The sequence below is a fragment of the Lagenorhynchus albirostris genome, chromosome 3 (assembly GCF_949774975.1).
Source record: "Lagenorhynchus albirostris chromosome 3, mLagAlb1.1, whole genome shotgun sequence".
Taxonomy (NCBI): domain Eukaryota; kingdom Metazoa; phylum Chordata; class Mammalia; order Artiodactyla; family Delphinidae; genus Lagenorhynchus; species Lagenorhynchus albirostris.
The window spans coordinates 152007346-152032832 of record NC_083097.1 but is presented as its reverse complement, the minus strand read 5'-3'; the positions used below and the strand labels follow the sequence as shown (position 1 = coordinate 152032832).

General features: G+C 38.1%; 1 protein-coding gene across 6 annotated transcripts in view; it reads left to right on the top strand.

The window, feature by feature from the left end:
• Positions 1-25487, top strand: part of UIMC1 (ubiquitin interaction motif containing 1) — a 138442-nt gene that overhangs the window by 89911 nt on the left and 23044 nt on the right. For all 6 annotated transcript variants that reach the window (XM_060144302.1, XM_060144297.1, XM_060144298.1 and 3 more), the window contains 2 exons: positions 1661-1761; positions 7784-7946. In XM_060144302.1, the coding sequence (XP_060000285.1) occupies positions 1661-1761; positions 7784-7946 (264 nt within the window). The remainder of the gene's footprint in view (positions 1-1660; positions 1762-7783; positions 7947-25487) is intronic.

The following is a 25487-nucleotide window of genomic DNA, read 5'->3' as shown; positions in this document are numbered from 1 at the left end:
GATTAGAGCCTTATGCCCATGTTGTGCGTGATGCTAGTATTACTTACTTCTATGAAACTAATGTCCTCTTAATTTGTCTCTATAGTTGAACATTTCAGCCAGAGAAAGCTTAATTAAAGACTTTTTATTGTTACAGTAGTACAAGCGGTGAACAACTCTTATTTTCTAACAGACTAAATGTCTTTTTTGGTTATATCTCTCAGGGAGGCTTGACAAAGAAGATTTTGAGGTTTATGCACTATAAGTCTTTTTCCAACAAGGTGGTAAAATCTGTGTGTGCATCCAGTTTTCAAAATATTATGATGTGTTAAAATACAGTTGACACTAGAAATGTATATAATCATTCTTTGATGATTGAGAAGATACCTCAGTACCTTTCAGGTATACTATTTGCCCAGCATTTTCCACTCATTGTATTTGTGAAGCATAGATATATAATACCAGTTGGATGTATAGTGTGTATAGTGTGGATAACAGAACTTTCTGGATTGTGTTCTCAGATAAATTTCTAGATTTATTGTCATTTTTTGAAATATTGTTAGTGTTCTTTTGTTATATCAAGTGATGGGTGTCTAGACCAGAAGTCGGCAAAATTTCTCTATAAAAAACTAGATAATAAATATTTTAGGCTTTGTGGGCCATACAGTCTGTTGAAACTACTCAGCTCTGCTATTTTAACTCAAAAGTAACCATAGACAGTATAAAGAAGAATGAATGTGGCTGTGTTCCAATAAAACTTTATTTCCAAAAACAGGCAACTGGCTCTATTTGGCCCATGAGCTATAGTTTGCTGACCCCTGAATGAGACCATGAGAGACCTCATCTTACATCTCCATATTGCTAGTAGCCTGTACAGTACCTGGAACTTCTTCCATAAATATTTATTGCATTAATGTTGAATGAATAAATGCTGCTTAAAGAATAATTAAAGAAAGGCATATCTTTGTTGAGAATGTATTATTTCTGCTCCCAATTTTTGTCTTCTCTAATCATCCCTTTAACCTCAGAATTAGCATCGGCAGTGTTTTGTTTTCTGTCAAAATAAATATACTTTAAAACCAGAACTATGCTGGAAAGAAGCCACATGGATTAACTGATGAATGGATAAACAAATTATAATATATCCATACAATGGAATACTACTCAGCAGTAAAAAGGAATGAACTACTGATATATGTAACAACATGGATGCTTCTCAAACACATTATGCTAAATGAAAGAAGTCAGACATGAAAGATGACACACTGTGTTATTTCATTTATATGACATTCTAGAAAAGGCAGAACTCTAGGAACATAAAGTAGGTTGGTCATTGCAGAGAGCCAAGTAGGAGGAGGATTGACTGCAGAGGAGTACATGAGAACTTTTGGGGTTGTTAGAAATATTTTACATCTTGATTGTGGTGGTGGTGATGTGGTATAAATGATACCATGTATACATTGTAAATATTTGTCAAAACTCACCATACTCTATACTGAAAATTGGTGAATTCTGTTGTATGTAAATTATGCCTCAGTAAAGCTTTAAGAAGAAACAAACTTGATCTGTATTTCCACTGCGGAATTATCATACCCTAAGCTTAAGGAAACAGGTGTTTGTTTTCTTAAACTATGAAAATACAAAATGAAAATTAATGAAGTTTTAATTTTTTAAATTACAGAGACACAGCTAAGTTCCCCTGAAACTTTTGACCTTGAAAAAGAAGACTTTCCAGGTAGCAGAGAGACCGTGGATGAAGTAAGAATAATGGCAGATAAGGAGGTGAATATTACTTATAATTTTTGTCAGTGTTTTCTTTCTACTGGTAGTCCTCTCTCTGATGCAATATTGACCTTGGATGAAAAGATTTAGGTTACAGAGGGTTAGGCTTTTATCTCAGATTCTTAAAAATGAGTTCAGCACTATTTCTAAATATAACAGTAGTTACCAATTCTTCAGTATTTTAATATGCTTTATTATTTCCGGTACAGATGGGGAAATGGAGGTTTAGGATGTTTGCTCAATTTGCTCAAATTCAAACTGCTAATAATGGTAGAACCAGGATTTGAAAACAGATTTGTCTCCAAAGTCCTGGAGTATTTTCCATTATATACTGATAAGTAACAGAGATGAACAATCTTGGAAAAAGTCACTATGTTTATATTACGACCTAACTTTCAGCCCTAATTTTGAGACATGATCAGAAATGCAAAATCAGGATAGCAGCATGATAAAATAGGCAAATCTCTATTTGCACTATTATCTTTCCTAACTTCACATATCTGACATTAACCATAAAGCTGATTGACACAAGTTTATACTTCTGATTAAGATTCAGTGTATATTTTTTCATATTGAGTCTGACAAAACAACTTAAATGCCAAGCACTCTTTTAAAAAATTCAGAATCTTTAAAATTTGTTGGTGTGAAAAGCAGCCTGAGAATTAAACTAGTTTTTCTGTGAAAATAAAATTTTTGGTTACATATGTTTATACTATTTTATCCTGAGCAATTTAAAAAAGCTTTGTTCTGTTATTCCTTTTTATACTCTAGGTTTTTTTTGAGAACAGTGTTTATAGTGGAAGTTAGATCCCCTTCCTAGTTTCTGCACTGCAGGTAACTGGGTAGAAATTCTGCTTTCATGAATCATGCACACTGTTTGGTTCCCTGGAACCTGATCTGTCACAGCTGACAGACCAAGATTCCCTAATGCCAGTGGTGTTAGGAAAGATGAGGACGCTCCCTGCATCAGAGCCACTGAGGATAGATCCTGCTAGATAATGTCAAAATGGCCTCCGGTTCTTTTCCTAGGGAGGGACCAGAACCTTCTGGGGATGGGGGAACAGAGTGTTATTAACGTAGTTATCCTAACATGCATAGGAAGCCCTGCAAGCCCTTAGTTAATTGAGGCTGATTTCTTACCCGTCCGTGACTGCAAAGGAAACTTCTTTGTTCGGGGCAAAGAGCATGAACCCTATTTAGAAGTTATATATGTCTGTAGCACTTCACATCAAATGGATGGAATTGTATGGTCTTTTGCACATTGAATGTCCTCTTTTTTTTTTTTTTTGCAGTACGCGGGCCTCTCACTGTTGTGGCCTCTCCCGTTGCGGAGCACAGGCTCCGGACGCGCAGGCTCGGCAGCCATGGCTCACGGGCCCAGCCGCTCCGCGGCATGTGGGATCTTCCCGGACCGGGGCACGAACCTATGTCCCCTGCATCGGCAGGCGGACTCTCAACCACTGTGCCACCAGGGAAGCCCTGAATGTCCTCTTTTTGGTGTTGCTGTTTGCTGATATCTGTGGATACTCTAAATAGTCTTAGAAGTTTCCATTAAAAGAAGTTAGAGGGCTTCCCTTGTGACGCAGTGGTTGAGAGTCCGCCTGCCGATGCAGGGGACATGGGTTCGTGCCCCGGTCCGGGAAGATCCCACATGCCGCGGAGCGGCTGGGCCCGTGAGCCATGGCTGCCGAGCCTGCGCGTCCGGAGCCTGTGCTCCGCAACGGGAGAGGCCACAACAGTGAGAGGCCCGCGTACTGCAAAAAAAAAAAAAAAAAGTTAGATACTGTAGTTTTGAGTCATTGCACAATCACTAGTTACAAATCACTTATTAGAAAGATAGAATCTGGGCATTTTATGTATGCACAGTGATAATATCATAATGGGTATGGACTCTTGCCCTTGGAATCTGTGTATCGGGTCATCTGCCCTAAAATTTCTTGTTTATTGGAAGGTGGTATGGTGTAGTGCAAGGAGCTTGAGCATTGGAATTAGAAGACATGGCTTTGAATCCCAGCCCCGCCACCTTGGGCAGGTTAATTAATTGTTTTATTCATTTATTTGGCAGATATTATAGTGTGCCAGTCATTGTTTTAGAGTCTTGAGATATAAGGTAAATAAGAAAAAAATAATCCCTGCCTTCAAAAGGACACATAAACAGATAATTATAATGTAATATGACAAATGTAATGTTAGAGAGATGCCTAGGGTATTAGGGGAACATAGGAGAGGAATGCTTCTTCATTTATAAAATGGAGACAAAAATAGCCTATTTTATTGGGTTGCTCTGAAGATTAAATTAGATAAAGAATATAAAACACATAGCAGGAGTTGGCACAAGTAGAAATATGCATGTGGAACTGCTTTGTAATGTATTGTGGCTCTTCATTGATATTAGCTTACTAATGACAGAGAACTGCTTGACAGTATTTGAGGTATTTGGAATACCTTTGCCGGAACTGTAGTCCCTCTTGATTTGATTTTCTGCAATGGTCAGATTCCTTTGGAAATAACATTTTTGAAATATCTTGCCTGAGAGTTTCCCTTAGTTGGGGTCTCAGATATTCTGTACTCAGAAGGGTTAATAGACTTTATTCAGACTGAAATACAGTTGACCCTTGAACAGTGACGGGGTGAAGGGTGCCGACTGTTCATGCAGTTGAAAATCCATGTATAACTTATAGCGGGCCCTTGGTATCTTATTTTCCCCCTATCTGTGGTTCCACATCCGAGAATTCAGCCAACCACAGATCATTTAGTACTGTAGTATTTACTGTTGAAAAACATTTGTATGTAAGTGGACCTGTGCAACTATAGTCAATTTAGTCAGTTGGTTTTTAAGTTAACAGCGTTAAGTAAACTGTCTATGGTAAGAGGGGAAAGATCTAAACAGTTTTCTAAGCTACAAATAAACCTGGTGGGGGATGGGTGGGGGGGTGTTGGTGACTATAGGACATACTCTCATTTTCATTGGGTCCATTTCTTGAGGTTTCTTTTCAGGCCAGAAAGTAAAGGCCAGCCTTTAAGAGATCATGATTTGGTGTCCAAGTACTTCTTTTGAGAAATACATGTATAGTATTTTAAAAGAAGTGGAAGCATCTCTGCAGAGACCCAGTCCCTAACTACATAGTCCTTATAAGAGCTTCTTCGCTTGGATCTTTTCCTCTTGAGGCTTCTCCATTGTAGCTAATATTTAAATAGACCTTTTTAATGGTGCTGGGAAAAATCTTAGGTTAATATAAAAATGTTCAGAAACCTTTTGGGTTGCCTATGAATGTGATTGGAAGTGGGCTTGTATTCACAATAAAACAAAAATAGATTGATTCCTCCCTCTTGAATACTACATTAATAGTTGGAGGTAACTTCTCTGCATTTTATAGAGCTCGTAATGAATACAAAGGGGTGTAGTACTGGGTGTGAGCACCAGTGACATTCATGTCATACAACATTTCTGTGCTTAGTGAACTTCAGAATGCCAAGTAACTGCTTAACTGCTACTATCATTAACTCAAGACTACTTGCAAATTATAGGGTATATTGATTTTTCTCCCCTCTGCTCAGATGGCTTTGTATTCACAAGACAACTTTTTCTTATAAAATTTGTGAACAGAGGAACCTGGGTTTATAAGAATCTCAGTGACTAAGCTTGGAATAAAAAAACACCTAGAACTTCCAGACTCATTGGACTTGCCCCACATACTAGAGGAGAATAATAGAACCAGAGAGTCTCCCAATACCTGGCAGAGTCAGCTTCCAGAAACAAAGTGGAGCAGAGGGGTGCTTTTTGTTTTTGCCACACCGTGGTGGAGTACTGAGAGTTTTGATGACACAAAGGCCTGGGTTTGAGTCTACATTGTCCAGTTACTCACTTTGTGATCAGCAGGTTACTTTGCCTTTCCAAGCCTCAATCTCCTCTTCTATAATACTGGAGCTAGTGATACCTGTGCCAATTGGGTTGTTGTGAAGGATAGTTATGGAAAGTGCTTGGCCAAGCCTGGCATAGTATAGGAACTCAACCACTCTTAGTTCCTTTCTCATCTTTCTTTTTCTCCTTCCTTTTAAAGTAAAAGGCAGGTATGTGTTGAAAACGTTTTCTGGCAGTTGTAGAAATCATTTTACTTGGTATTTATTTAGATGACCTGTTTCCCTCTCTGCTGGATTACATTCACAGGTGGTAAATTTTAGGGATGGCCTGAACTTAGAGACTAAAAGAAAAAAAACCACCCCAGTTGGCTCAGAGCTTAAATTATCTACCTACTGCAGTTTTGGTCCTATTTTGTTCTTGTATCAGAAGAGGGTTTATTTTTTTCCCATAGTAAGGCATAATGACAGCCCAGGTGCTCCTTGCTCTTAAATGGAAGCAGTGACTATGCAGGACAGTTTAACATTGATTGGATAGGACATGCTGTTCTTTGAATCAAGTGTTAGGCAGTAGTGCTGCAGTGCTCACACATACTATAGGATTAATGACTGCAGAGTTCTTGACTCTGACCTGTAAAGGTAAAATAAAACTGTCTCTGAGAGACTGGGAACTGTAGGAAAAATGATGACTACAAAACACTGAGAAGGGAGTAAGAATGACTTTGTCAGAATTGTCTTAATGATTTCTTCAGGCCTTCTTAAATATTTGGATCTTAGTTGTGTTTCCTCTTTCAACCCCAAAGTCACAAATAAAACACAAGAATTGGTTTTGTTTTACTGGTATAAGCTGAGACCTAGGTTCTTAACTTATTTTAGTTGTGTTGCTTTTGCTTAGAGCTCTTTTTTTTTCCCCCTAACTCTTGATATCTGAAGTCACTTACAGTGATCACAGTTCTTTGTGTATGTGTGTAATTAATTCTTTTTTGTCTTTCAGTTTTATTGAGATATAATTTACATACAGCACTGTGTAAGTTTAAGGGGTACAGCATAATGATTTGACTTACATGCATAGTCAAATGATTTTCACAGTAAGCTTAGTGAACATCCATAATCTCATTTAGATACAAAATTAAAGAAATAGAAAAAATTTTTTTCCTTGTGATGAGAACTCTTTAGGATTTACTCTCAGCTTTCTAATATAATATACAGCAGTGTTAATTATATTATCACACTGTACATTACAGCCCTAGTACTTATTTATGTTACAGTTAGGAGTTTGTACCTTTTGACTGCCTTTACAGTTCTTTTGTGAGATTGAAAAAGTGTCTCTTTTTAAAAAAATTATTTATTTATTTTATTTACTTTTGGCTGCATTGGGTCTTAGTTGCTGCGCATGGGCTTTCTCTAAGTTGCGGCGAGCAGGGGCTACTCTTCATTGTGGTGTGCGGGCTTCTCATTGCGGTGGCTTCTCTTGTTGCGGAGCACAGGCTCTAGGCGTGCAGGCTTCAGTAGCTGTGGCACGTGGGCTCAGTAGTTGTGGCTCACGGGCTTAGTTGCTCTGTGGCATGTAGGATCTTCCTGGACCAGGGCTCAAACCCGTGTCCCCTGCACTGGCAGGCGGATTCTTAACCACTGTGCTACCAGGGAAGTCCCTGAAAAAGTGTCTTTAAGATGCTGTTGATAATACAAACTGAAACACCGAAGACACAGCATACTGACCCAACGAGGACAGCACCTTGTAGTGTGATAGAGAGGAATGCTGTCAGGTTTTGGAGCCAAATAGTCCTTGGTTTGAATTTCACCTCTGCCACTTATTTATTCTGTAACTTTGGGCAAGTTACTTTACTGTTTTGGACAACACTTTTCTCAAGTGTAAAAAGAGTGTGTTTGTACCTTTGTAAGATTATCATGAGGTTTAAATGAGTATCACATACAGAGTGCTTAGCACATAGTAGGCAGGCACTGAATAAGTATTATTCAGTATAATAAATAAATATTAACTATATTAGTGTATCTCCCAATCTGCTGTCCTGAATTTGGCAAACTGATTGGTATCACCTCATTGAAAGTAAGTGGAATATAGGATGGAGTCTTGCAGTTCTTTTTGGGAAAAGATACTTTATAAAGTAAAGCTAGTACAATTGCCATTTGTCATGTTCTTCAGGTTCTTCAGGTTGATAACAGGGAAGATGCTGAGAAGGAAATACCTACTACTACCTTCTCATCTAGTACCCAGGTATCCTGCCCACTATGTGACCAAGGCTTCCCACCCACAAAGATCGAGCGACATGCCATGTACTGCAATGGGCTGATGGGTCAAGATACAGGTAAAGCCAGATTCCTTTCTTCAACTGTGTGGTGGTTTTGTAATCCTATACGGTACAGTGCAACAGACAACTCCTCTTCAATGCTAAAGTTTGTTTTTTTTTTTAATCTAGCTAATTATCTAGTGCTTTTCACGTTCGTTATTACTTTATACTATTTTGTTGCACATACCTCAGGACAAGGGGAAGGGAAAAATCTTTCATCTTTCAATGTTTCACACTTATTCTTTGCTATAGGCAGGCCAGAGATCATTGTTATCCCATAGACCTTGAATTTCAATTTATATATTCAAATACTGAAACTCCTATGGAACTTGAGGAACTAAGTTTTAGAGTTGCCCGTTTTTCATTCAGATTAAATCCCGTGTGTGTGTGTGTGTGTGTGTGTGTGTGTGTGTGTGTGTGAATTCTACCTAAAGATAGTTAACAGCTGAAAAATATCACTAATTTCGGGCTTCCCTGGTGGTGCAGTGGTTGGGGGTCCGCCTGCTGATGCAGGGGACGTGGGTTCGTGCCCTGGTTCGGGAGGATCCCACAGGCCACGGAGCGGCTGGGCCCGTGGGCCATGGCCGCTGAGTCTGCGCGTCCGGAGCCTCTGCTCCGCAGCGGGGGAGGCCACAGCAGTGAGAGGCCTGCGTACTGAAAAAAAAAAAAAAAAATCACTAATTACCATTAATGTCCTACATGTCTCTGCTGCATCACCCTGGAGGTGTTGGTTCTCTCTCGAAGAGTACACAAAAGGCCTTGGTTTTCGTGCAGTGTGACATATTGGGCAAGAGAATCTGCTTGTTCATCACAGCCCTTGAAATACCACCCCTGATCTTGCCTTTCTGTTTATGACTTTAAACTCTAAATATAATAGAATCTGCACAACTCTGTGGTCTAACATGTTGAATGTAACCATAACTTAGATGATTTAGAAGTGTTGCAACATTTTTCTCAGTGCTACTTGGTTCCCATAACTTAGAGATATTTAATCTGAAATTGTATTATTGTGAGGTGTTTTATACATTAAGATTTCCAGGAAAGAAAGGCACATGTTATTTAATTTTTCTGAAGTTATACACTTCTTATTAATTAAATAAGGAAGTACCTAAACTTAAAATTTAAATAAATTTGTTGATTTTTCTGATTGTAAAGTAGTACCTGTTCATTGTAGTATGAATAATAATAATGGCTTACATTTATTGAGTACTTGAAATGAGTCAGGAATTATTTACATAAATGAGACCATGCCACATGTGTGTAATTCTGCAATTTGCCTTTTTTTATTTATCAGTAAATTTAGATCTTTCTATGTGCAGGTATATTTTTTACATAGTTGAGATCTGACTGTATGTAAAATTCTGTTTTGTTTTTTTCTACTTACAGCATAAAAATTTCTCCATGTCACTATAAGTTATGTGTAAAAATATTTTTAATGCTTATATAATATTCTGTAATCCAGATTGCCTCCATTTATTTAATTGTTGTGTGTTTAGAATGCTTCAAGTTGCCATGTTATACTTATATGACAGTGAGCTTTTTATGCCTAAAATTATTGCTGTATTTTGGGGTTATTTTCTAAGGATGTATTTTTAGTTTGGGTGATAGTAAAAAAAGATGGGCTCTGGAGTCCAATCAGTCTGAGATTGAGTCCCACCTCTGTCAATTACTAGTCTGTGAGCCTGTGCTAGTTTCCAGGCTTCCCTTCATGTGTCTGTCAAACAGTAGAAATGACCTTATTTGGTTTTTGTGAGGTGGAAGGAGATATTTTAAGTGTTCAGCACAACATAGTAAGTACTTAAGAACTTTGATCTGTGGAATTCCCAGTAGTGGTATTACTAGGTCAAAGATTTTGTCATCATTTTAAAGGGTTTTTATGAATAGCATTGTAGTCTTTTAAATACAATGAAAGTTGAAGACATAAATCTGGTCAACTCCTTTAATAGAAGAGCACTGTAGGTCTAGGATTTTAGATGCAGTTTTACCTTGACATAGCTCTTTAGTTTGATTTTTAGTGGAGAGTTCCAGTGACTGAAAGAATTCTAGGGCTGGGCCTTTGGTGACCAGAGAAGGGAGAGACTATTTTGTCTATCTCGCCAAACACCTTACCCAACTGGTATTAGTTACTGAGTCAACAATGCACTCAGCACTGAGGTCCAGAAATAAATGAGTTTGAGAAACTGAATCCCCATTGAGCTCTAGGAATAGATGACCTTCTTCCAGTCAGAATCAAAAGGTAAAGAGTATAGAGTAGCTCCTACTGATATCTCCCAGACTGAACGCTGATAGTTTGTGCTTAAACAGGAAGCTTTGGTATTCATCTCTGTCAGACATCTTTCAGCTATATAATATTTGCTTTTAAGCTTGTTCTTCCTTACAGGGGTGAGGTGGAGCAACTCACAGCCCCAAATACTTCATTCAGGCTTGTTTCTGAGTTTTCTCAGAAACCTAATGCAGACTTATACCACCAGAACCAGGTTTTTCTCATTGAACTTGTTGAGAGGCTGACACCGTCAGGAGGGCAAAGTAGACTGAGACTTGCATTGTTATCCATTTAGGACAAGCCTTTCAAGTTCTCTTTAATCCGTTAGGCCAAGTGTCAGTGATCCTGTGTGATGCTACTCAGTTGGATTTACACTCTGGGTCTTGAGGACTCTTTAAAATATTATAGATATAAGTGTGTTTTCTGATACAATTGGAAGTCCTTATTTTCTTGGCACTGTATGTCTTGTAGCCCTGATCCAAATGTCTCAGACCTCCATCCAAAGATGTCTGCTGTATCCTGAATGACTGTCACAGTTTATTTTTTATGAGGAAATTTGTTTTAAAAATTAGTTCAGGGACTTCCCTGGTGGTCCAGTGGTTAAGACTCTGTGCTTCCATTGCAGAGGGCATGGGTTCGATCCCTGATCCCTGGGGATCCTGCATGTCGCTGTCCCCAGAGAAGGGTGGGCTTAGCCTGAGCTGGATAGGTTTGGACAAACCCATAGGAAAGTAGGGGGTCCTTTATCCTCTTATGGGTTAGATAAGATAGGAAGCAAGGGAAACAGCCACTAAATGACAGCTTCCACTTAATCTTCCTAATAGTGTTAGCGTACCTAAATTACCCTTTCTGAGAATGTGACATTTTAGGCCTTACGGACAAGTTTGGAGCAGGGAGTCCTCACTGGAACTGTCCCACTCTCTGCTTACTCCTCTACTTTCCTGCAGACAGAGCTTGGGGCTCTACGTGGGGTGGGGGAAGTATTGATAGTTGGATGAATTATGTGAAACACCTACTAGTGTGCCTGGCATATAGTGGGTTTTTGGTAAATTTGCTGTCTTTATTTGGTTTCTCCACCAGTTTCCTGCCCCATCTTCCTTGCCAGGGATAGTAGTGATTGTTCTGGTTCCTCTCAGCTTTATGACTGAAGACAGAGGGCCGTCCACAGCCTTTTTTTTGTGTTACGCGGGCCTCTCACTGTTGTGGCCTCTCCCATTGCGGAGCACAGGCTCCGGACGCGCAGGCTCAGCAGCCATGGCTTACGGCCCCAGCCACTCTGCGGCATGTGGAATCTTCCCAGACTGGGGCATGAACGCATGTCCCCTGCATCGGCAGGCGGACTCTCAACCACTGTGCCACCAGGGAAGCCCCACAGCCTAATATTTTAATCTTTGGTAAAAGGAAGCCTTTCCCACAATGGAGGGGAAAGAGTTACACATAACCCAGTCTGGGAGACCATTAGCCCAATGCCTAAGGGGATAGAATAAGAGGGAGGACTTCCCTCCCAGAGCTAAGTTTTCAGCTTTCCCCTCCTTCCTGTTTTCCCCTGAATCTGATCCTAGACATGCTTGTTTGGCTGTGTAAAAGAAATAGTAATTAGAGTCATTTACATGAAGTGTCTACCATTTATGCCTAGTTACCGTGCAGCACAATAACAATTATGCATATCATTAAATGTGTCTGGTTAACTTTGCTGTAAGTTTTATTTTATTATAATACTACACTCTGGTTAAGTTGGCTCAGTCTGCTCAGTTTGTTGCTCAATGACATGACTATCTGTTCACAACTGTGGAAAAATTAGAGGGAGTGTCCTTTAAAGGCATTGTTTGAAGGGAGATGATTTGCTAAAGTAATCTAGACTGGAACAAAAGCAGGTTGCCTTTGCATTTGCTTTTTGGAAAATGTCTTTGAGACCATTTTCATTTAAACACCGAGGAAGAATAAAGGTCTTCATTTACACATCTAGTAAATACTTATTAAATGCCTACTACATGCCAGATATAGTGAACAGAATATACAGAGTCCATGTTCTCAGAGAGCTTATATTCTAGTAGTGGGATACTATTACAAAAAACAAGTAAACATATAATATGTCACGTTGATAAGTATTTTAGAGGAAAAAAAGAAATCAAGAGGAAGAGGGGAATAGGGAGTATTGAGGTCAGGAGGTGGCAGTTTAAAATAGGTGGTGTGGAAGTTTCCATTGAGAAGGTGCCATTTGAACAGAGACCTAAAGGAAGTGAGGGAATAAGTTAAGAGAATTTTGAGTGGAGAGGAGAGTGTTACGGGCAGAGGGAACAGTAAGTTCAAAGACCCTGAGGTGAGCAGGCTTGGCGTATATGGGGAATGACAAAGAAGCCAGTGCAGCTGCAGTAGAGTAAGTGAGGGAGAGATTAACAGTGAGACCAGAGAGGTAATTGGGGAGGGGACAGGTAGACAGATCACATAGGGCTCTTAGGCCATTAGTGAGGACTTTAGCTTTTAAAGGAGGAAACATTGGAGGGGTTTGAGCAAAAAATGAATTAATAGTTGAACAAGGGATCACTCTGGCTGCTGTGTGAATAGATTGTTGGGTGACAAGGGTGGAAGCTGGGAGAACAGCCAACGTTTTATTTTTGGTAATAAGATAGAGTGGGAGAAACATAGGCTTTGGAACTAGGTAGATCTGAACTTAAATTTCAGCTGTAATACTTGTCAGCTGGGTAATGCTTGACAAATTATCTTACTCTTTGAGGATCAGGTGCCTCATTTGTAAAATTAGTCTAACATCATTAGGATTGTCATGGGAATCAGAGATAAAGCACCCAGCACTGTGTCTAGATTGTTTTAGATATTCAATAAATGGTAGCTACTGTTATTATTGAATATTTTTCTTGCCTGTGTAGTCATTTTGAAGTCTGTGTTTCTGTGTGCTAATACAATACGTAAAGGATAAGCCACCAGCCAGCTAGAGCTAAGGGAAAGATGAAAGGCAAGGAAAGGCATTAGAGTCAAAGTGCTAAGAATAAGTTTAGTGAGAAATAGATCATAGCAGAGTTAGGAAAGCTGAAGGCATTAACTGTATACACTTTGGGCCTAGATACAGAGGTGTGGATATTGCCAGGAGTGGATTTTCTCTCCATGGATATTTCTTGGAAACATAACGGTGGGTAAGTAGGTGGGTAGAGGTATCAAATCTCTTGATAGAGATTTGCCTGAGAGCTATCAGAGAAGGACTGGGACCTAGAATAGGCTTGACTTGGGTGAGTCAGCAAAAATCAGAAGACCCAATCATCTCTAAGTAACAAATTTCTTAAATTAGACAGAGTTGACTTTTTCTGTTTTATATATCTGTATTTGCCTACCTGAATGTAATTTGTACCCCATTCAGTCTTCTCACTTGTATTAATGTGGCTTTTGTGGTACCCAGGAGGATTAAGTATATCACTATTGACACCTAACTACTGAGGTATTAACAATTGGGAAGTAGCATAAGTTTAGTAGAAATAACATGGATTATGGAGACAGACTGACCTGTGGGAAGATATACAGATCCAAACAAAGTGAGATTACAGTGCAATTGGATAGATAAAAGGCATACACATGAATAACTGTAATGCAAGGTGAAAATGACTAAGGGGCATAAAGATAAATTCCTGTGGTGTTTCAGAAGAAACGTGATTAGAGATTTAGAAAGAAGGACATTAATGTAAAATAGCAGTAGGCAAAACTCACGTAAATAGAAAAACATGAAGAAACATGCTCTACAAGAAAGAGCATGCCATTCAGTGTGGTTGTAGTATGGGCATTATGAAAATAAATAGTAGGCAATTGGAGAATGACAAACATAACTTGAGTTATATGGGTTAATACAGGGCAAAGTTTTTTTCAACTTGTAAAATAAATATTTACGTGTTTACTCCAGTAGTAGGACTCTTTTGGGTTCAGGTGTTGGAAAAACAATTCAAGCAATCTGAAGCAAAAAAGAGAGGTTAGTTTTCATAATAATTGGGAAGCCTGGGATAGGCTTTAGGCAGAGCAGGATCTAGGAGCTGAGATGGTGTGTCTCTCCATCTTTCGGCTCCATTTGTCTCTATTCAATAGATAGGCTTTTTTTTTTTTTTTTTTTTTTTAAGGGGCAAGCAAAGTGTCTGCCAGCAGCCATAGGCTTTTAGTCTTTAATGGAAAGAAGGAGTTCTTTCTCCTGAGACCACAAGTCAGTCTAGAGAAAGACTCTGATTGTCTTTATTTAAAGTGTCCACCCCTGCTTTAGTCACTCTTACCAAGTGGATGGTTATGTATCATTTTATATAAGTCAGAACAAATAATGGAAAACCCTATTAGTATCTATCAGAAAATTCTATCACTCCTAATAACAGAAAACACCATTTTAATTAATGTAATTAATTATTAAATGGGTTTAACATGTAAGGTTTCTTTTTCTCACATATCCAGATGTCTAGAGTGAGGCAGTGGCTCAGTGATGTAATGAGAACCTAAGCTTTTCTCTTTTGGCTCTACAGTCCTGTACTTGTAGCTTCTTGACTTATTGTTTCAAGATGGCTGTTAACATCTCTAGACCTTACATCTGTGTTCCAGGCAGGAAGAAGAACAAAGAATAAAGGGGTATGGCTGTAGATTGTGACTGCTGCAATCTAATAACTCATTCCTATAATCTCATGGAATTGAGTTTATTCCAAATTGTGGTAGAATTAGGTCAGTTATGAATTTAGTGTTCATGTCTTTATGTGTAAAAAATTTAACATCTTTGAAATCATTGATTAATTTGCTTCTTACAGTGATTCAACTTAAAAATTTTCATGTCCTGCTGTTAATGAAGTATTGTGTTAGGTGCTGGGAGTGCTCACAAGGTAATAAAGGTATATGATACAGAGCTGAATGGGACCCCAAATTTGTATTCAGGGAATTCACAGTCCAGTGAGACAGACTTGGGAACGACTAAATATGATACAAGTCATATTTAGTGCTAAAATATAGTGCTAAAATAGAGGCACTAAGCACTCACAGAGATGGAAGGGATTATTACTGATTGGTGAGAAAAAGGACAGATTCTTATTTAAATGTTCCCCTAGTATCAGGTATGGGTTTTTAACGCTTCCCCCCCCCCTTTATTGAAGATATGCATCTAAAATAGCAACAAGCCTTGTAAAGTATAAATTTTCTGAATTTCTGATTTTTTTCTTTAAACCAGACTACAAAAAGTGAAATTACTGGATTATATGTATAAAGTTTTAAGATTGCTTTCTGGAAAGGTTATACTCATTTAAATTCTCACTGGTAGCACGTGAGAGTGTTCCTTTCACCACACCATTACAAATACTGAGGAATATTACTTTTTCTTTTTTTGTTTTTAAAGCATGGTATATTCAGTAGATAAACAGTGATATTTCATTATATTTTATATTTCTTTGACTAGTAAAGTTGAGTTTTTTTTCTTTTTTAAAAAAGCCAATTTGTATTTCTTTTTTGAGAAATTGTTCTCTGAACTTTCCCAAGTATCTATTGGGTTCTTAGTACTTTTCTTATCAATTTATATAAGTTCTTTACAAATTATATTTTCCCTTTGCTTCAAAGGTGCTTTCCAGGTTTTTTCCACCCACCCAACAGTTCTTACCAAGGTTCCAGTTTTATGCAGCCTGGCACAGCAAGCCCATTCTTGTGCTTGAACAGCCAAAGCCATTTCTTAAAGCAGAAGCAGTGCTGATCCTGCAGAAGGATCTAATCGGTGTGAATAGCAGTGGCACTGATATGGGGAAGAAAGTATTGGAATCCATGCAGAACTGGGGAGGAGAGGAGGGTGGGTGGGCAGCAAGGAGAAAGGATAAAGAATTCATTGCTGTTGATAATGAGAGGAGGAAGCTAAGAGGTGGGAAGAGGTGGTGGCCTGGTACAGGGGTCAGCAGGAGCTGGATGCCCAAAGTGGTATATCTAAAGTGGATTCTTCTTTGATAGACTTGACCCCAGACTGTTTGGTGTTTCTGTAGAGGCCATCATCTTATTTGAATGCCTACTGACATAGAAATATATCATAACTCTTAGCCACTGGATGAATCCTTAGACCAAGTACCTCCACTCCAGACTTGTGATGTTCCACTGCTTGTAACTCTCTCCTCTTGTATTAATAATGTAGCAGAACTGTGTGGTCCTGTCCCATCCCTCCACCCCTGTCATCTGAGTTGTCTTCTGATAATTTTTGTTTAGCCTTTCTGTGGAACATTTCCTTGTATTAGCTCCACTATGATGCATTAATAAGGTTACTGTATGATATGGCATGTGAAAATGGCAGTCTGACTGCAATCCATGTCTACTTGAGTCCTCAGTGTCTTCACTCTTCCCATTTTGTTCCTCTTAACCTTGACTTTGTTATGCCTAATCGTTATGCCTTGCTGCTAAAGAGCCAGGCCTCGGGATTTCTTTTAGCAGGTTTTTTCCCTGCTAGGTGTGCTTATTCCTTCCTTGAAAAAATAAAATAGCTCTTATTAACACTGGAATACTAACCAAAGCATTATGTGTTGAAGGAATATTAACAGCTAAAAACTACTTAAGAGAAGTTCTCTCACTTCATGATTTAGTCACATGTTTCAATCCAGGCATCTAGAGCATTTTAAGAAAGACGAAAGTTCAAGGAATTAATATTAGATCAGTCATCTCCATTATAACTATCACAGAGCAACAGTCAGGACTATAAGTATCTTAGAGGATAAGTGTTATTGTTATCTCCATTTTATCCATGGAGAATCTGGCATCAGGGAGGTTTAGTACTTGGCCAGCATCAGATAGTTAAGCAGCAGAGCCAGGGCCCGAGCCCAAGTATGCCTGACTCCAGAGTCAGTCATTTTTCTTCATTGCTGTGTTCTGTCTGCCTTCCCTTGTGCAGAGGTGGGGACACACACAGTAGGGGAAAGTATGAGGAGACTATATAAGCTTCAGTCAGTTTTAGGAAGGCAGAGTACTAATAATCCTTCACCCCTGAATGCAGACATGAAATCTGATCTCATCAGAATTGACCTTGTCAGCTTTTCAGTTACCGAGAAGAAAAGTTTGATGGATTCACACTGTTTCCTGGTGAACAAGAGTTGATGTGACCGACATAAGTCATCTCTGTGAAAACATGTGTGCGAAGTCAAAGGATCAGACGATGATGAGAATTACTTCTGGTGGTGTGGAGACTGACCATTCACAGACTTGTTACTAAGGAGTTTTCTAATGGCTTAATATAAAGGAAGCACTTGATAGCAAGATGGATTTTTTTTCCCATTAAGTAAAAGGATTTAATTTGCCAAATCTTTGTAAATCATACCTAGTATAGCTACCATTTATGAGCACCTGCTATATACCAGGAGCTGTACTTTTTGTATATTCTGTTTTAATTCTCACAATAGTCTTTTGAAGTAGGAAGCTGAGGCTTGATGGGAAAATAATTTCCCCAAGGTCACATACCTAATAAGTGGCAAGAACTCACAACCAGCTACACAACCAGCTTTAATTCAAAAGCTTGTACTCCAAAGAATCATCCATGAAATATTGAGATTTAAAAAAAAGTTTCAGAATACTGAATACCAGTATGGTAGTTAATGTATTATTTTAAGAATTTGTAGTAAAACTGTGGTTTTATGTAATAAAGTAATGATAATTTTGAGAATAAAAGCTTCTTGGTGGGGGTGGGTGGAGGCAGAGGATGGGATCAGGAAGAAGCACAGTTAGCTACTAAGTTTTGATAATAGTCTACTTTTTAAGTTGGATGATTGATTTGCATATATATTCTTTTGTACATATTATAAAACATTTTAAAGAGCTCATATATTTCTGTTATGCTCCACTGTCATCCATTTCACTTTCATAGGAACCTTGATAAAGCAGCAACTAGTAAAATTCAGAGAAATTTAGTTTTTTTCTGCATATGGAACTCATTGAGTATTATCTTAATTTAGGCTGTGATGATAATATGTGACCACTGGATTTGATTGTCATTAATAGTCTTTAGAAGCCTCTTAGGGTTTTTATTATTATTAGGGTTTTTTCCAGGTCCTTTTATCTGTGCCACCTGTCTTTCATACCAGTTTCTTCAAAAGACAATGGCCAATTTAACTTTGATTATTGTCTTGCAAAAGGACTTTGTGTGAGTTTATTTTATTTTAATTACAAGAACATTTCAGACATAAAAATTGAAGGAATATTAGTGCCTTGAAACCCCCATGTGCCATCCATTTATCAACTCATGGTCACTGTTGTTTCATCTGTATTCCATTCATAACTCCCACTCCCTGGATTATTTCAAATCAGATCCTAGATACCATTTCATTATTTTCCTCAGTATCCCTGAAAGATAAGGTCTCTTTTTTAATAAAACCCTAACTATAATATTATCATACTGAAAAAATTAATATCATCAAATATCTGGTCTGTGTAAATCTCCTTGAGTCTCATAATTGGTTTTTACAGTTGGTTTGTTACAGTCAGGATCCAAACAAGGTTCACACATTCCAGAGCATTTTTAATGCTAATATCTCAGGCACTCTTAATTATAGGAGAATCAAACCCAAAAGTGTTCCTTTTTTTTTTTCCCCCATATTTTTTGGCTGCACTGCGCGGCATGCGGGAATCTTAGTTCCCAACCAGGGATCGAACCTGTGCCCCCTGCAGTGGAAACGCAGTGTCTTAACCACTGGACCACCAGGGAAGTTCCAAGTGTTCCTTTTTAAGACTGAAACATTCATGATTAATACCTATAAGCTCAGTAACAGTAACTGTGTCACAATTGTTTTTATTCTCTCCACAGCATCTTAACATAGTGCTATGCAGGTAGGTCCTTCGAAAATGTACTCCTTTAAAGCAAAAGTTGACAGGCTTTTTTAAGAGACAGCTAGTAAATATTTTAGGCTTTGCAGGCTACTAGGTAGTTCGCTTTGTCCTTTATAAAGATTACTGTGGATGTTCTAGTCTTTTGCATTTCCATATAAATTTTAGAGCCAACTTGTAAGTATGTTGTTTAGTTTCCAACTTTGTTTCTGGTAATATTCTTTTTCTTGAAGTGTATTTTATCTGATAGAACAACTAGACCTAGTTCTAGCCATTTCAGCTCTTTATGCCTACTGCTTGTCTGGTATATCTTTTTCCATACATTCACTTTTAACATATTTGTGTTTTTTTGTTTTGTTTTTTAAATTTATTTATTTTTGGCTGCATTGTGTCTTTGTTGCTGCACGTGGGCTCTCTCCAGCTGCAGCTAGCGGGGGCTACTCTTCAGTGCAGTACGCGGGCTTCTCAGTGCGGTGGCCTCTCTTGTTGCGGAGCACGGGCTCTAGGCATACGGGCTTCAGTAGTTGTGGCTCGCAGACTCTAGAGCACAGGCTTAGTAGTTGTGGCGCACGGGCTTAGCCACTCCACGGCATGTGGGATCCTCCCGGACCAGGGCTCGAACCTGTGTCCCCTGCATTGGCAGGCGGACTCCCAACCACTGCGCCACCCGGGAAGCCCCATATTTGTGTTTTTATTTTGAAGTGTGTGTCTTGTAGACAACATACTGTTGAGTCATGCTTTTTACCCATTCTGACAATCTCTAATTTTTAATTGGAAAATTTAGTTAATCATTTAATTATTGATGTGATTGGGTTTAGGGCTACCATTTAATTTTTAAATTTTTGTCCCTTTTGTTTTGTTTTTTCTTTTCTGACTTATTTTGATTATTTGAATATGCTGTAGAATTGCCTTTTTTGCCCTTTATTTTTTGAAGCTATACTTCTATTTTTAGTGGCCACTGTTGGGGCAAGGTAGGCTTTTACAGTCTACTTAGAGTTAATACCACTTTATGAAAAGTATAGAAATCTTACAATTGTATAGGTACATTTACTACCTTCTCCTTTATGCTGTAGTTGTCATATATCACATGTACATCTACGTATATTATAAATCCCATAAAACAATGTTATAGTTTTAAATAGTTGCTGTGGATTGTAAAGAAATTAAGAGGAAAATGTTCTTTACTAGATATTTACCATTTTTGATACTCTTCAGTTCTTCCTGATGATCTGAGTCTGTGTAGTATCATCCCCTTCAGCCTGAAGAATTGCCTTTAGCATTTCTTACAGGGTGGGTCTGCTGGTTACAAACTTCCTTAATAATTTTATTATCTGAAAAATGTCTGATTTCATCATCATTCTTTTTTTTAAAGTTTATATACAAATTTTCTTTGTCTTTTTTTTATTTTAATTTTTGGGTTTTTTTTAACATCTTTATTGTGTCTGGTTTTTAAATCTTTCACTTATTTCTTAATCTTTGCCTTAACCATTCCATGGTTAAGATAAATGAATTAAGCAAATGCTATTTTATAATTAGTATGAAATCAAAAATACGACTTTTTCCCAAAAGTTAATTGCTGAGCTTGGTTTTCAAAGAGAACCAATCAGATCAGAATTCATCTTTTACCTCCTTATCTAGCTTTTCTTTCTGATTTTCTCAGTTCTGTTAATATTATATTGGTTTTGTCAGTCATTCAAGTGGAACTTCTTAGGATCAATATCTTCTGAATTATCAAATGCTGCTATATTTCTTTCAAAAACTACACCTCTGATATCCATTTAGTCTCCATCTGCATTTCTGAAATCCTGTTCATTGTGCACTGTTCTGTTCAAATATCATTAATTTGATCTGTGCAATTTAGTTCCAAAACACTCAATCCAACAAACATGTATTGAGTACCTCATCATCATTCTTGAAGGATATTTTCACTGAATATAGAATTTTGGGTTGATAGGTTTTTCCCTTTTAGCAATTTAAAGATTTTGTTCCACTATCTTCTGACCTCCACAGTTTCTGATAAGAAATCTGCAGTCATTCAAATTGTTTACCCCTATAAATTGAAAACAGGTCACATTTTCCCATTCTCTTTGTATGTTAAGTAATTTTGGATTGTATCCTGGACATTGTGAATGTTATATTGTGGATATTCTAGTGTGTGTTTTATTCCTCAGAAAAATATTATATTTTGTTTCATCAGACAGTTAACTGGGTTGGAATCAAGCTACACACTCTTGTTTAGGGAAGCAGTCCATATCTCAGTTTGGTTCTTTATCTTTAACTGGAGTCTGTCTAGTGCAAGAGTGGTTCTGGAGTCAGCCAGAGACCTGGGCAGAATTTATTCACAGAATATGGGGTTTTTCCTCTCTGGTTTTTCCTCCCAGAATATTAGTCACTTTGGATTTGTCTGATGTTTTCTTATGATTCGATTTAGGTCAGAACATTTTTGGCAAGAAATAATAACAAAGAGAGTGTGGTATTCTTCTAAATGCATCATGCCTTTGTCAGTTTGGACTGCTCTAACAAAGTACCATAGATTGAGTGGCTTATAAACAATGGAAATTTATTTCTCACAGTTTTGGAGTCTGTAAGTCTGTGATCAGGATGCCAGCATGGTTGGGTTCTGGTGATAGCCCTCTTCTGGGTTGCAGACTTCTGACATCTTGCTGTGTCCTCATGTAGTGGAAGGAGAGAGCTCTGGCCTCTTCAGTCCCTTATAATGGCGCTAATCCCATTCATGAAGGCAGACCCTCTTGACCTAATCACTACCCAAAGGCCCATATTCTAATACCATCACACTGGAGGTTAGAATTTCAACATATGAGTGTTGGGGTAACACAAATATTCAATCCGTAACACATCACATCAGGGGGCAAATGATATCAGTTTGTGCTATGGGGGTTGTTAAATTTGATCCTCTAAGGTAATGTCTACCAGATTTCCTTCTGCAAATGTACCTTTTCCCTTTGTAATCAGTATGTCATCTGTGGGGTAATACTTTAAGGCTGTATGAACATCCTGTTCCCTAACAGGCATTCACCCATGGTTTTAGCATCCATTTGTGAGTCTTGCTTAAATTAATTGTTATTATTATAGTAAATGGTGATTTTTGTATTCCTGCCATTCTTCTGCATTAATTAGCTGACATTCTTCTGTAGAAAGAAACTTTTCCCTTTCCCATTAATTTTTTTAATGTGGTATGGATTCATTTTTTAAAATTTAATGTGTCATAATTCATTCTTTCTAGTAGTCATTTTGTTGTCCACATTTGACCGGTGAAAGTCCCTTCAGGTGTCTTCTGTAACTTTTTGTCATGTGCCCGTCAGTTTTTTGAGCACTTCCTTACTTTTTAGTACAAGAAGTTGTGAGGTTGCTTTGACTTTTCCTGCTTCAGTCCTGGAATTTTACCATTTATCCACAGGTTCCACTCTTAATCATTATGCTATTTTGCCTTCTAACAATTTTTTTTAAAGCAGTACATCTTCATTGTAGAAGATTTAAGTGGGAAAAAAATTTTTTTTAATTGAGGTAACATTGGTTTCTTACATTGGAAAATTTTACTCAGAAAAAACTCACCCATGATTTGGTCCAGTTCAAGCCACTGTTAACAGTTTGATGTGTATCTTTTCCTTACTTTTTTGGTTTTATTTACATGCATACCTTGTTTCGTTGCACTATGTTTTATTGTGTTTTTCTACAAATTAAATATGTGTGGTAATCCTTTGTCGAGCAAGTCTATCAGCACCATTTTTCCAATAGCCTTTGCTCACTTCATGTCTCTGTTTCACATTTTGGTAATTCTTGGCAATATTTCAAAGATTTTCATTCTTGTATTTGTTATGGTGATCTGTGATCAGTGATCTTTGATGTTACTACTATAACTCACTGAAGACTCAGATGATGGTTAGCATTTTTCAGCAATAAAGTATTTTTAATTAAGGTATGTACATTTTTTTTTTTAGACATAATGCTGTTGCACGCTTAAAAAACTATAGTATACTAAGAACCTACTGTATAGCACAGGGAACTCTACTCAGTACTCTGTAATGGCCTATATGGGAAAAGAATCTAAAAAAGAGTGGGTATATGTATAACTGATTCACTTTGCTGTACACCTGAAAGTAACACAACACTGTAAATCAACTATACACCAATATAAATTAAAAAAAAAAAAAGATTACAGGGCTTCCCTGGTGGCGCAGTGGTTGAGAGTCTGCCTGCTGATGCAGGGGACACGGGTTCGTGCCCCGGTCCGGGAAGATCCCACATGCCGTGGAGCGGCTAGGCCCGTGAGCCATGGTCGCTGAGCCTGCGTGTCCGGAGCCTGTGCTCCGCCATGGGAGAGGCCACAACAGTAAGAGGCCCGTGTACCACAAAAAAAAAAAAAAAAAAAGATTACAGTATAGTGTAGATATAACCTTCATATGCATTGGGAAACCAGAAAATTTGTGTGGCTCACTTTATCACGATATTTGCTTCATTGCACTTGTTTGGAACTGAATCCACAATATCTGTGATGTTGCCTGTAGTTAGCTTTGAACAGCAGGTTTGTTTTGAGACTGTTTTTTATTTTTATTGTTTAACAGTATAATGAATCCCTATGAACCTGTTTTCCAGCTTCAGCAATTACCAACATATGACCAGTCTTTTTTTATGTATAACATTCCTCACATCCACCTCCCACTAGATTTTTTGAAGCAATTTTCAGGCATATTATTAAATATTGTAATATTAAAAGATAAGGACTATTTTTAAAAAAATACAGCCACAGTACCATTGTCACACCAGTCAGCATCTCTCTTTCCCCAGTCATATCATAATTTCTTTCTTAATGGTTTGTTCAAATCAGGGTCCAAACAAGGTTTATGTGTTTCATTTGGTTGAAGTCTTTCAAGTTTCTTTTAATCTGTTATCCTTATCTCTTTGTTTTCTTTATAGTTTATTTGTTAAAAGATTGGCTTTTTGTCTTTCAGAATTTCCCTCCTGAATTTTGCTGATTGTATCCCTATTCTATCTTTAGCATGGTCTTCTGTTCTTTTTTTTTTTTTTTTGGTGTATAATTGCTTTAAAATGTTGTGTTCGTTTCTGCTGTACAATGAAGTGGATCAGCTATATGTATACATATATCCTCTCCCTTTTGAACCTCCCTCCCACCCCACCCCCCTCAATCCCTCCCATCTAGGTCATCATACAGCACTGAGCTGAGCTCCCTGTGCTATAACACAGGTTCCCACTAGCTATCTATTTTACACATGGTAGTGTATTTATGTCAAACCTAATCTCCCAATTCATCCCACCCTCCAACCCTGTGTCCACACATCTGTTCTCTACATCTGCATCTCTATTCCTGCCCTGCAAATAGGTTCATCTGCACTATTTTTCTAGATTCCACATATATGCATTAATATATGATATGTTTTTCTCTTTCTTAACTTCACTCTGTATGACAGACTCTAGGTCCATCCATATCTCTACAAATGACCCAATTTCATTCCTTTTATGGCTGAGAATATTCCATTGTATATATGTACCACATCTTCTTTATTCATCTGTTGATGGACATTTAGGTTTGTTCCATATCCTGGCTATTGTAAATAGTGCTGCAGTGAACATTGGGATACATGTGTCTTTTTTTTTTTAATTTAATTTATTTATTTATATTTGGCTGTGTTTAGGTCTTCGTTGCAGCACATGGGTTTTCTCTGGTTGCGGCGAGTGGGGGCTACTCTTTGTTGCAGTGCGCGGGCTTCTCATTGTGGTGGCTTCTCTTGTTGTGGAGCACAGGCTCTAGGCACACGGGCTCTAGGAGCACGGACTCTAGAGCACAGGCTCAGTAGTTGTGGCGCATGGGCTTAGTTGCTCCGCGGCATGTGGGATCTTCCCAGACCAGGACTCAAACCTGTGTCCCCTGCATTGGCAGGCAGATTCTTAGCCACTGCACCACCAGGGAAGCCCCTACAGGTGTCTCTTTGAATTACGGTTTTCTGAGGGTATATGCCCAGGAGTGGGATTGCTGGGTTATATGGTAGTTCTATTTTTAGTTTTTTAAGGAACATCCGTACTGCTCTTCACAGTGGCTGTATCAATTTACATTCCCACCAACAGCGTAAGAGGGTTCCCTTTTCTTCACACCCTCTCCAGTATTTATTGTTTGTAGATTTTCTGTTGATGGCCATTCTGACCGGTGTGAAGTGATACCTCATTGTAGTTTTGATTTGCATTTCTCTAGTAATTAGGGATGTTGAACATCTTTTCATGTATTTGTTGGCCACCTGTATGTCTTCTTTGGAGAAACGTCTATTTAGGTCTTCTGCCCATGTTTTGACTGGGTTCTTTGCTTTTTTTTGATATTGAGCTGCACGAGCTGTTTGTGTAACTTGGAGATTAATCCTTTGTCAGTTGCTTCGTTTGCAAATATTTTCTCCCATTCTGAGGGTTGTCTTTTTTGTCTTGTTTATGGTTTCCTTTGCTGTGCAAAAGCTTTTAAGTTTGATTAGGTC